This window comes from Myzus persicae, unplaced genomic scaffold (assembly GCF_001856785.1).
Source record: "Myzus persicae strain clone G006 unplaced genomic scaffold, MPER_G0061.0, whole genome shotgun sequence".
Lineage (NCBI taxonomy): Eukaryota > Metazoa > Arthropoda > Insecta > Hemiptera > Aphididae > Myzus > Myzus persicae.
Window position 1 is genome coordinate 239,412 of NW_019103509.1, and position 11,852 is coordinate 251,263.

The 11,852-nt window shown below is 32.2% G+C and overlaps 2 protein-coding genes across 2 annotated transcripts in view; one reads left to right on the forward strand and one right to left on the reverse strand.

Moving 5' to 3' along the window:
* The first annotated feature begins 1,459 nt into the window (after positions 1 to 1,459).
* Positions 1,460 to 3,857, forward strand: LOC111034644 (ankyrin repeat and MYND domain-containing protein 2). The gene is made up of 6 exons (XM_022315947.1): positions 1,460 to 1,657; positions 1,712 to 1,877; positions 1,942 to 2,081; positions 2,174 to 2,367; positions 2,433 to 2,571; positions 3,101 to 3,857. Exons 1-6 carry the CDS (start codon positions 1,460 to 1,462, stop codon positions 3,416 to 3,418), a joined length of 1,155 nt encoding a protein of 384 aa, XP_022171639.1. The 3' UTR covers positions 3,419 to 3,857.
* Positions 3,858 to 4,257: 400 nt separating this feature from the next.
* Positions 4,258 to 11,852, reverse strand: part of LOC111034645 (WD repeat, SAM and U-box domain-containing protein 1-like) — a 16,370-nt gene continuing 8,775 nt past the window's right edge. The window contains exons 6-17 of the mRNA XM_022315948.1: positions 11,255 to 11,357; positions 10,920 to 10,999; positions 10,671 to 10,813; positions 10,086 to 10,257; positions 9,074 to 9,216; positions 8,418 to 8,617; positions 7,596 to 7,804; positions 6,844 to 6,934; positions 6,344 to 6,417; positions 6,033 to 6,075; positions 5,290 to 5,409; positions 4,258 to 4,889 (exon numbers count right to left, since the gene is read on the reverse strand). Of these exons, the coding sequence (XP_022171640.1) occupies positions 4,735 to 4,889; positions 5,290 to 5,409; positions 6,033 to 6,075; positions 6,344 to 6,417; positions 6,844 to 6,934; positions 7,596 to 7,804; positions 8,418 to 8,617; positions 9,074 to 9,216; positions 10,086 to 10,257; positions 10,671 to 10,813; positions 10,920 to 10,999; positions 11,255 to 11,357 (1,533 nt within the window). The 3' untranslated portion in view covers positions 4,258 to 4,734. The remainder of the gene's footprint in view (positions 4,890 to 5,289; positions 5,410 to 6,032; positions 6,076 to 6,343; positions 6,418 to 6,843; positions 6,935 to 7,595; positions 7,805 to 8,417; positions 8,618 to 9,073; positions 9,217 to 10,085; positions 10,258 to 10,670; positions 10,814 to 10,919; positions 11,000 to 11,254; positions 11,358 to 11,852) is intronic.

The following is an 11,852-nucleotide window of genomic DNA, read 5'->3' on the forward strand; positions in this document are numbered from 1 at the left end:
TCTGTGATTATTTTAGGCTTCTTTAATTAATTGACTTTTTTATAGTGTAGGACCTTTCTTACTGGTATAAACCACTGTCTTGAGTTGAGCTAAATATCGTCAATACCCTAAAATAGGTACCTACCATATGCTGTGAAGTTTCAGTGTAAGCTGTTCAATGATCGTAGAGTAATAGGTATAAGTGGTAGAACATTATAATATTACATAGGTAATGATAAAAATGTATTAATTAGATACATTTTATTAATAACTCGAGTATTACCATTGATCAAACACTTGAAAAAATCTTTTTGTCATGTTAAAAATGTACTAAAACAAAATTATATATCTAGTACCTACTCAATATCAATGGCATATTATCTAGTCTAGATAGACATGTAGAATACTTAAATAGATTTTTTTTTAATTTCCACTAAAAACAACTTATGACGAAACTTGTATTAAACTCTCAAGTTTTTTGTCGGAACTAAATAATGTTTATCTACAATAGTGGAAAAAAATTAATTTTCGTACCTATGTCTATAAATAAATTAAAACGAGTTAAAAAAAGTTTAAAGTATTTTGAAAATTGTACAGTGTTCAGAAAATATTAGTATAAATACTAAAACAAAGTACAAACATTCGATGAAAATGTCATGTATCAGCACTAAAAAAACCAAATTTATTTTGTCAAATAGGTACTGGTTTTCCTTGAAAATTCCCGTTTTTACTTAATTTTTTTAGTTTTTCTTGGCGTTTTTGAAAATTATTGAGGATTTCCTTTTGACCTCTCGAATACACCAACAAGATTCACTTTCCCTATCGAAGTTGAAAATTGTATTTAATTTAATTTAAGTATTTTTCGAATATTTATCGTAAACAAATAAATGGAGTGAATAATTCATTCAAGTCAAAATAAAAATAATAAATGGAGTGAGGTGGATTTTTGCATATCTAAACAACTTATTATGTAGAGAGCCTTAATAATAATTAATAATTAGTAATTATTATTAATAAAGCTTTTTATTGACTTTTATTAGGAATTAAGTTATTTAGCCATGTATTTTTGTGAATATTTTCATTTAAGTTTGAGAGTAAATAAAAAAAATATTTAGCCATATTTTACCAGTTACATGTCTATGGTAAATACCATCTGCAACCGCGTAGATAACCATGGTCTTGTTTTCTTGTTTGGTCGTAAGTGATAACAGCATGCTGGTATCACGGCAAACGGCGGTACATGATTTGTTTACATAATTTTCGACACTTGATCGTAGTGGATACCATAGTGTAAGCGTACTGCTCAAAGCACTGTTATACGCTCCTCGAGGAACACCTCGTCAATATATTAATTTTACGTATTAGTTTAGTCTGCATTTTCCATCCGGTTCGGTACATATATCAAAAGGTAGAAGTCCTCACCTGGAGATTTTGCTAGTGGACTAGGTGAGTTGTTTGTCACACGTTCCTGTTTCTAACGATGATTTATTCTGAGGACGGCGACGGGATGACGCAAGACGTTTTCAAAGCGATATTCGTCAACGACTTCGATGGCCTCCAGAAGATCTACGCTAAGCACGACCTGAGCACGGATATACTGGACGAACATGGCATGACACCGCTCCAACACGCTGCATACAAAGGCAATGAGCAAATCGTCCGTTGGCTGTTGAACAGGGTAAGTGACCATCAAATTGTTATTTTCAATTATTAATCATTTTGTCCATCGCAGGGTGCTGACGTTAATTCAGGTAAACACAAGTACCAGTATACTGCTCTGCATTTTGCTGCCCTCAGCGGCAATCCCGTGGTGTGTAGTCTGCTGTTGGCTGCCGGTGCCAAAAGCGAACTGACCAATACTGTCGGACGCACTGCTTCTCAAATGGGCGCTTTCGTAGGTTAGTACACATAGGTTAGTATGACCTACTTGCCAGGTATTCATGTCACGTTTATTATTCATAGGTAATCACAACTGTGTGGCAGTAATCAGCAATTATGTACCAGAAGAAGAAGTCACTTGTTATACAAAACCAGACTCAAATGATAATGAACCAAAGTTACCTCCAGAGTTAGCCCAATCTGTTCACAAATTTATTATGATGGTATTATTCTTATTAATATTGGCAACATCATACAACCAGATTTCATTGAGTGTGATAACTACTAATTATCATTGTACCATAATATCTTATAGACCAATATCCATCCAGTGAAAGTGGCCCTAGAAATACCCCCAGTTTTCTTGATCGATGATAATTCGTCAAAAATTTACAAAGTGTTGAATTTGATGTGTGAGCGTGAAATTAACAAACAGCTAGAAACTAATGAAGTGATGGCTTTTAAGTTTCATTACTTAGCCAGCATTCTGATTGAAGTTGCCAAGTACAAGTAATATCTTTTTTATATAGTTAACAATATAATATAAATTTAAAAATATTATTTTCTATTTGTAGTGATATGAAAAGCGAAAAACAATCAGATCCAAAGGAATTATTCATTAAGAAAATATTGAAAAGTGAAATTTATTCTGAACAGTTTCTTAAGGATTGCATTAGAATGTTCCCATTTAGAGATTGTACTATTTTCAGACAGGTAAAATTATTCTTTGTAGAATTTTGTATTTATTTTGGATTCAGCACAACCTAGAATGTTCTACTATTGATAAATCCCCTTAGGTACTTAAAACATATTATTAAACAACATAATGATAAAAGAAGTATTATCTTAAGCGACCTATTTTATAATTTCGAGCTTACTAAACAAAATCCTTATAAACCTACTGCGTTTTTACACTTATGTCTTGAAATTAATTTATCTAATTAACAAACTGTTTTAAACTATTTATTAATTATTATTAAAATATATACTTCCTAAAGCAAAACTTATTTATATTTAAAAATAAATTACATAAGATTTAACAAAAACAAATTTAACTTATTTTTATAATAAAAATAAATGTTATTTTTTAATAAGTATACAATCCATTAATTTTTTTTTATAACTTGCAAATACCACACTTTATGGATCTTGAATTAGTAACTTCTATTTTTTTTTTTATATATAATTCAACGAATTATTATAGGATAATTTATATAATAAAAATATTACCATTTATTTTTAGATGGTTGCTAGTCTGACACGAGGTAAAGATAGCATGACAGCCCTCAATGTTATACTGGTAATGATTGGAAATAGACGTGGTATGGGCGTAGATTCATTTGGTGATGAACGCATATGTGGTACATGCGCTGAAAATAATGCTACCAAAAAATGTGCCAAATGCAAAGCTGTGCAATATTGCGACCGTGAGTGTCAACGCATCCATTGGTTTGTTCATAAAAAAGAGTGTAACAGAGAGGCCAGTAACAATGGAGCCGTACAGACATCTATAGACAGTTCACATGTAGCCGAAGGTTTATCTGGACTAGGGATAAAATAAATTTCAGCTGAAACAACTTAAGTAACATTATGCTATGTATAATTATGCACTATATATGTATGCATAATATATAAAACGATTTATTGACAGCATATGTTTTACGTTTTAAATTTAGACTAACATGTATGTAGAATTATTATTAAGTAATTTGAAAATATGTGTTATGATTAAATTTGTATAAACTTAGTCATTTAGAAGCCTTTGATAATATTTTTAATATTATCATAAAAATCATATAATATAATAGAAGTTTGTGTGTAAAACATTTTAGACCTTTATACTACATTTGTTAGACAGTGTTTTGATTTTGACCTGATTTGTTTCCAATTTAATAATAAGTAATCCTGTACCTGTTTTTGAAGCATTTTTTCTGATGAATATTATGTCATTAATTTGATTCAATTAAACATGCACTTGTACAGTTGTACTGTTAAAATGATTTTGTCTAAATATATTGAGTAATATGATGAATAAAACATTATTTGCAATTCATAAATATTGATTTTATAATGAGCAATATTACATTATGCAATGGTGTGGAGCAGTGGTTGACTGAAATCACGTAAGATTGCTGAAGCTATGAGTCGTTTGCTCCCGGATGGGTGACCACCTGGATTTTTAGCGACAAAAAAAACACACATACACAATACCACGAATTAAAATCCTACCAACTTAAAAATATATATATAAATAATCCCCCCTTACTGTACCACCCCACATCCAATGGCCTTTGTTGCCGCGAGTTCCTCCAAATAAAAAGAGAATATATTGTTTTATTATGGCAACATGAAAGTTATAAAGTTGAAATTACAAATGAAAATTATTAATATAGAATGAAATTATAATACTTCAAACAATTTATTTATATAATTGACTAAAAATAATTTTATATCTATTAATTAATCCATGATGTATACATCGTACAAACATATTGCATTTAAAATCTACAATGAATTCTAAACTCCAATAATTGTAGAGAGTTATTGTTTAGCATTGTTTGACAACATAACTGAGTACTGACAAGCTTATATAAAACATATCATAATATATAAACATAATCTTTGACATATTGACAAATAATTTTATTTTAATAAATGTTAAAAAAGGAATAAAAGTGCGTAAAGTAACAATGGTAATAATAATAGGTATTACAAATCTCTACACAAAAATTTTCGGATCAAACGAATATTATATTATTTCCAAAAATGAAAATGTGCGTGTTTAATAGCCGATAAACGGTGATGACATTTTATTAACACACACAAAGTTGGTATCGATGAATATAAAGACTATTGGTTCGGTAGAGTCATTCGCGTTCATTGATTTTCTTGGACAAACACTGAGATGGCTTCCTTTATGGTGGTGTTTGTCGTCATGGACTTGGACAGGAGCGGTTCGTTCGTCAATGGGCTACTGAATTTGCCTCGGCGGAACCATGACACCAAGGCCGGTCGATCGTAAGTATGTCCGTCTATAGAGAAAAAAATTTATTTTAATTTTTGGCTTTTGAGCTTCTATTAGATGTAGACCAGGCGTGACCAACCCTCGGAAGTATTCCAACTTCCAACTGGGTACTGGTAAACCACCGGTCAGTCGCGTAGAACAATTAAAGAGGAGAATTTTTTTTTAGCCGTCATTGCTCTTCTTCGGTTGAACACCGTGCCCTAAAGGGGGGGGGTAGTTTTTCAAATATCTCTTCGGTGTAGAACCCTACGTCTCTACATATCCAGCTATTCCAGGGGCGTATTTAAGGGAGGCCCTTGACCCCCCCCCCCATTCACTGTAATTATACTCTTTTTATTACTCACGAGAGTAGAAGCTATTAACACCCTAATTTAATCTATGCTGTGGTTTAACCTCGGATTGTATACCTGAACATATCACAGGGTCTCTGAAGATCTGCTGCGTTATTGGACAGATGAACTCGTCGGGTGTATCAGTTAACGACGATAGCTTCGATAGTGCCACTTCCAGGGCTCGTCTGTCATCATCTGCAAATAAAAATAATTGCTTTTAATTATTTGCGGGCCACAGTACCACGAGAGCCCATGGGTTATTTTCAGAGGGGGTAGGTTGAAACAAGATTCTAGAACATATTATTTTGTATATGAACATTAAATGATTGGTTCACCTATTAAATGATAAACATTAAGCAAAATGTTATGGTATAAAACATGAAATAAGTAGATGGCTTCAAAGCATGTATAATTTTTTTTCGTATATAATTATTTTCAAAATGGGCGTTTTACGCGTCTCCCTTTGTTTCACACCAATGGTCGGAGTACCTTGCACAGCTTGTCAAAAATATGAACTCATTTTCCGCCCTCGCAGAGTTTTTTTAAATTTCAAAGTGATTATACGAAGAAAAATAAGATCAGTAGATCACCATTATAACAAATCCAATATAGTCAACAGTTAATATTATATTTCATGTATTAACAAACATGCCCCCTCCCCTCCCCCCACACCACCACGATAGACAAATCTATGCGGGCACCTGTATGCTTTCGTTTCAAAAAAATCAATCACACGGCCGAGTGGAGGACCGGGCAATGAACCTTACGTCAGCACGATAATTGTATAACTAATATTATGGTAGTTGTAACACACTTACCGGCCATGCCGTTCAATTGCGCTCCGTGTGTTTCAAATGACGCCTATCAATCAAAAACAAAAACTAAAAAATATAATATCGTCTTATAAAGTTATAAACATCATGGTAATGCATGCCGTGGCGGTCAAACTAACGTAAACTACCCTCGTAAATGGTAACTGGTAAGGGTAACATATAATATTTCAGCAGATACAGATTTACAATACTTCAATACCTTCATATAAATGTAGTAATTTATAAATATATTACCTTTATATGGCGATAGATTACCTAATATTTTGAGAATTATATGCACTGTAATTATAACTTACTGATTTCCTAATTGCCGTAGCGTCGTCGTCGTCCAACGGTAAATTCCACAGAAACAGCGCTTTGTCCAGCGACCCTAAAATCACAGAACAATATGCTAATACTGTGCTATGAACAAAATTTCATTAGCACCTACAGGTGTTTCGTTAATTTTCACTTAAAATATAGTGTGGCACTGTCGAGACGATAAAAATATAAAATTTTTAATTACTGAGAGTGTACCTACGTATTGCTTGCTAACTGTCACCACACATACCTAATATTATCATTATAGGTATCGACAGTATCGTCGTGTACCGAACAATATTATAACGATAAGTACATTGTACAGTATAGCTAAACACCTTAGTTTAGATGGTGTGTTAATTTCTATTGCAATTTTCTTACAAAAGCTATTTATTTATTAATTAATTTAGTTATCTTACTGTCATCTATAGACTCAATAATTGTATATTATGAATTATGATAAATGATAATTATAGGTAGCAATTGTAATAATAACCTGTAGCTAGTATTTTATTATTTGACGAAAATGAGCAACAAGTGAGGATGGCGTCTCTGGGATCGATGACATGCAGACAATCTCCAGTTTTCTATAAAATAAAAACATTTAAAATATACGCGCTAAGAAATTAGGAATATGTAATAGGTACAGACAGGAAAATATTTCGGAGTATTTTTTAATATGTTCATTTTTGAAGGGGCCTAGCCCCAAATTTGCATCACTGAATACCTACATACTGCACATCCATAATATATAATATTATTTAGGCAGAATTTACTTTTATATTTTACAATAATATGCTCGGGAAATTAATTTTTCGATTTAGAATTGATGATTATCAGTTATTAATAAGAACTACGTGACCATTAGTTCTCTATTCAATAATCGATAAAACATTTTTTTATCGTAGGCGGAAACGGTTCATCAGTTCATCAAAACAGATTTGTTCAAAAACGGAACCAACTCTACACATACCTATCTATATCGCGTAAACTAATGGCTTATGCATATAATAATTTATAATAATTTATACGCATTTTGCATTTCTATTTTCAAGTTTATTAAAACCAAAATATACAGGGGATGAAAGATTAATATTATAACTATTTATTTGTTTGTTTCGGACGAAAAAATCTATTATATTGTTGATACAAATCGTGTGGTACAAACTTTACCTACCTATACGTATTTCGCGATAGGTATATTGTTGAAATATTTTAACCATTTTATTATTGTGATTTATCGTTTACCGTTTGCCATATCCGAGCTGTCTTGTCCAGCGATGTAGACGCCAAGAACGTAGTAATGTGCCGTGGGAACTTGACGCACGTGATGTCACTGCCGTGGCCGACAAACTTCATTTTGAAGTCAATTCGGTCGTCCAGTAGCCTCCAGGATTTTACCACGGCGTCACTGCCACCCGTTAGCATCAACATAGATTGCGGTTTTCTAGATGGGTCTGCGACATTGGCGGATTATTAATAATGCAAATTAAATTATAATATTGTATAGCCGGTATAAATAAATGAAGTAGAGGATTAAAAACACATTGAACCAACAGTGACGATTTCAATTTCCAAGACCATAATATTATTCTATGTTTGGATGTATCATTGGTTCTAAGATATTATAAATTCTTTAGTCGAGATGATTAGTGCGACGATTTGATACATGCTTTTATCTCATCTGCTCGAGTGAGCAATGGAAATCATTTATGTGCAGAAAAAAAAATACTATTTTCTATTATTATTATTATTATTATTATTATAACTACTTGTAACCTGCAATACAACCATTTACAAACAAAAAAAATATTCGATTTTTTGATTTTAATAAATTGTGAGTTTAAAAATCATTTTGTGAACACCTCTTTAAAATGTGTATTTTGGAAAATCCCTTTTTAGCGTACTCCTATATATGGTAGTACTGTAAAGGTACTATGAAAATATATCAAGTCTCTATAGCTATCATAGTTTAGGCTATACGTTGATCAATCTACAGTCAGGAAACGCTCGATTATATTATATATATAGGTACCGAATTGTTATTTATGCTAATGTATATGAACTTACTCTTGAATGCGAAATGGGCACTTGTAATTCCAATTTCGTGCGCTTTGTCTTGAACGATTGTACTCGCCTCGGATATAATGTGCTTTTTCGGATGCACCGACCAAATTCGGAAGTGCCCTTCCACACAACCGGACATTAAATACCTAGAATCCGGGCTGAACGAAACACAAGTGACGTCTTCGTCGTTCCCGCACAGCTTCCTAAATCCATTTCGATATTTTAATAATAGTTTACTATAGTGTTTAAGATATACTTTTAACTCTAAACAATAAATTTGTGTAGCCGTGTAGATGTATTTTAAAAATACTTTTTTCTCTTACATAATTTGAAGTTAATAGGCACCAATACAACATAACTATTATTTAAAAATGATATATTATAGAGAAATTAGATGCATAACAATTAAATTTATTGAACTATATAATTAGATACCAACTGGTTGCATCAGATTATACTATTATAGGTTAGGACAATTCGAATTGAATATATTATACATTATAATAAAACCAACACGGACAAATTGTAAAACAAGACTACCCAGTTTTTTATATTATATATTATAATATAATATAAGTTTGTCGGTCGGGACTCGGGGGTAGTGCTAGAGGTTGATCACCCTATCTGTGATTTGAAACCCATCGAATTATTGTACGTACGCGACTAGCTGTAATGTTTCCACATTCCACACGAATACGATTTCGTTGTTGCAAGCGACCGCGATCAATTCGGAATTGCCAGAAAACGTACAGGATCGGGCCCCGCCGTACTCAGTGTGTAACGAACCTCTCTGTTCTAGAGTCTGTAAATCGATTTGCAATATAATTGCCAATAAATCTTATTTAGGAATTTTCCACTGTTACGTCAGCATCTATATACTGCGGGGTGATTCACCAAGCATGTTCACTCCTATAATATTTCGTTTAATGATTTATTTATTAAAATTCTGATTTTCGGAATTTTTAAATACTTACTAGACGATTGCCTCCTACGGTGAAACAAACTTCTGTTTTTTTTTCAGCTGAGAACCCCTCTTTACTTTGTAAATTATTTAGTGGATCATTTTTGTGAAAACTTAAATATACCCAATTCAAAATTCTAAAGAGTAATTTCTATATTATGTTAAAATATTTATTCTAAGGATAATAGTCCTTAAAAATAGTTTAATACAAATATAAAATAGATGTAATATCTATTTGGACCATTCTTATTTCTTACAAATTATACAAAATATGTTGATAGATTAATTTTAACTAGAGCACTAACATTTTCAAAAAACCATATTCTCCACAAACTCGTCCAAACCTATCATTGTGGACATATTATCTTTAGTAGGTTAGAAAATAATTAAATAAAAAACTTAAAAGTTACTTGCTCAAATTTTGATTTTGATGTGTCAATATTTTCAGAGAAATTATCCGTTAAATAAATTATAGTAGAAAAAAAAATAGGATTCTCATTTGAAAAACATAAGCTTGTACACAGAAGAGTGCTTCTTAAGTAGTACAAAAAATATCAATAACTTGGAAGTAATATGGTCATTAACTATTAAGTATATTATAATATATGTTTTTAAAATGTTGAATAACTGAGCATTATTTAAGAAAAAAGGAGGTCGAGTATAGTTGATGAATCACACTGTGTGTAGGTACGAATATTGCAAATCATTACATTCAGTTCCCAAATAATGGTCATTCCGTCCAACGAACAGGTGGCCATGTACGACGAGCACGGAGAGATGACCATATGTTGCACCGAGTAATGGTGAGCGCGCAACGGCGAGCCTTTGCACTCTTCGGTACGTCCATTTTCGTCGATATTCCAAACCCTGACAGTCTTGTCACTAAAAAAAGTCGAAATAAAAAAATAAGAAGCGATGGCTTAATATATTTTTAAATGTGTTATAATGGTTGTGGTTCGACGCAATTGACATAGGTAGGTTAGTAATAATCATAGGCATGCACGCGGTGGTTACAAGTCTAAAGTAGGTACTAATACAAGACACACCTGAAGCTTTTTTATGAAGTAAATCCGAAGAAATGGTCCAAAAAAGACTATCCCCTAAAATTTTTTCCACCTAACTGTTAGAATTTTAATTTTCTGTTTGAAGTATGTTTTATTCATGACATTTTTAGTCGGATGGGGGGCTGTTTGAAGGAGTATGTGGTCAAAAAAATAGTAGTCACACCTGATACATAAGTTAAGTTTGCGCATGCCTATGGTAATAATAATCGCAGGCATATACTATAATATTACCTGCCAGCCGCCACAAGGTATTTACATTTGCTGCTGAAGTCACACGAATTCACCGCATTCGTAAACATGTTTAATTTTTCCTTCAAGGATACCTCTACCTGAATATTATCACTCTTGACTACTTTTGCTGCAGGCTTTAAGTCCTGAAAACGACATTACATATTATTGTATAATTAATAACATGATTATTGTTGTGAATTCTACGCACACGACACAACGGTATTCCGTTATTATTGTAACAACACTCACCTCCGACGAGTCGTGTATTTTGGCATTTAAATCTAAATCACCTTTCACGTCCCAAACAATGACAGACTTGTCATTGGACCCTAAAAAAACACAATGTTCAAATACATTGGCAAATAAAACGAAATATTGTGTACGCGTTACTATTTGATTTATCGCTAATATGTGCATGTTATTTTGGTATAAATATATAGTACATAAAATACGTATTGTACATACAATACGAGCACAAATTACAATATTATGCTGAGCATGCGTGGACACGAAAAATCACTCAAATTATGTGTCCATGTAGCGCGGACGTTATATAACGAGTCATAGAACCGTTGGCAATTTACCAGTCACAAACAGTGTGCCGTCTTGAGAGAATCCACAAGTGTTAACGTAACGGGTGTGCCCTTCCAACACTTGTAAGCAAACCGCATTGTTTGACTCGATCATCTTAAAATAATAATACAAATAACACGTCCAAAGATATTATAAGAGGTATTATACTATTATATGATTTCATTTTCGTACAAAAAATAATCTGATTCATTTTAGAAGACACTGTTTGCCTCCTAAGAGGGATGCACACTCACATTCACATAACCTGCATTTCTTCATCTTACGAACGTAAAAAAATAATATTATCTTTTATCCTGAGCACCAAATTTGTGTTGTTGTTATAAATATTAGAGTGAATGGATCTATATTTATAAGACTGAGGTATGACGTATGAACAAATTGACAAGTCTTTACAAATCTTTTGAATTAATTTTAATATTATAATGTATTAGTATAATACCTAAAATAAAAGGATAAATTATATAAATCATAAATCTGTAATACGAACAACGACGAAAAAAACGTACTAAGTCCTATGCAACTGAGTACTGAGTAATATTATAGACTGGCCGTCTTCGCTCAAAATTGTTTTTCGTATACAATTATTTT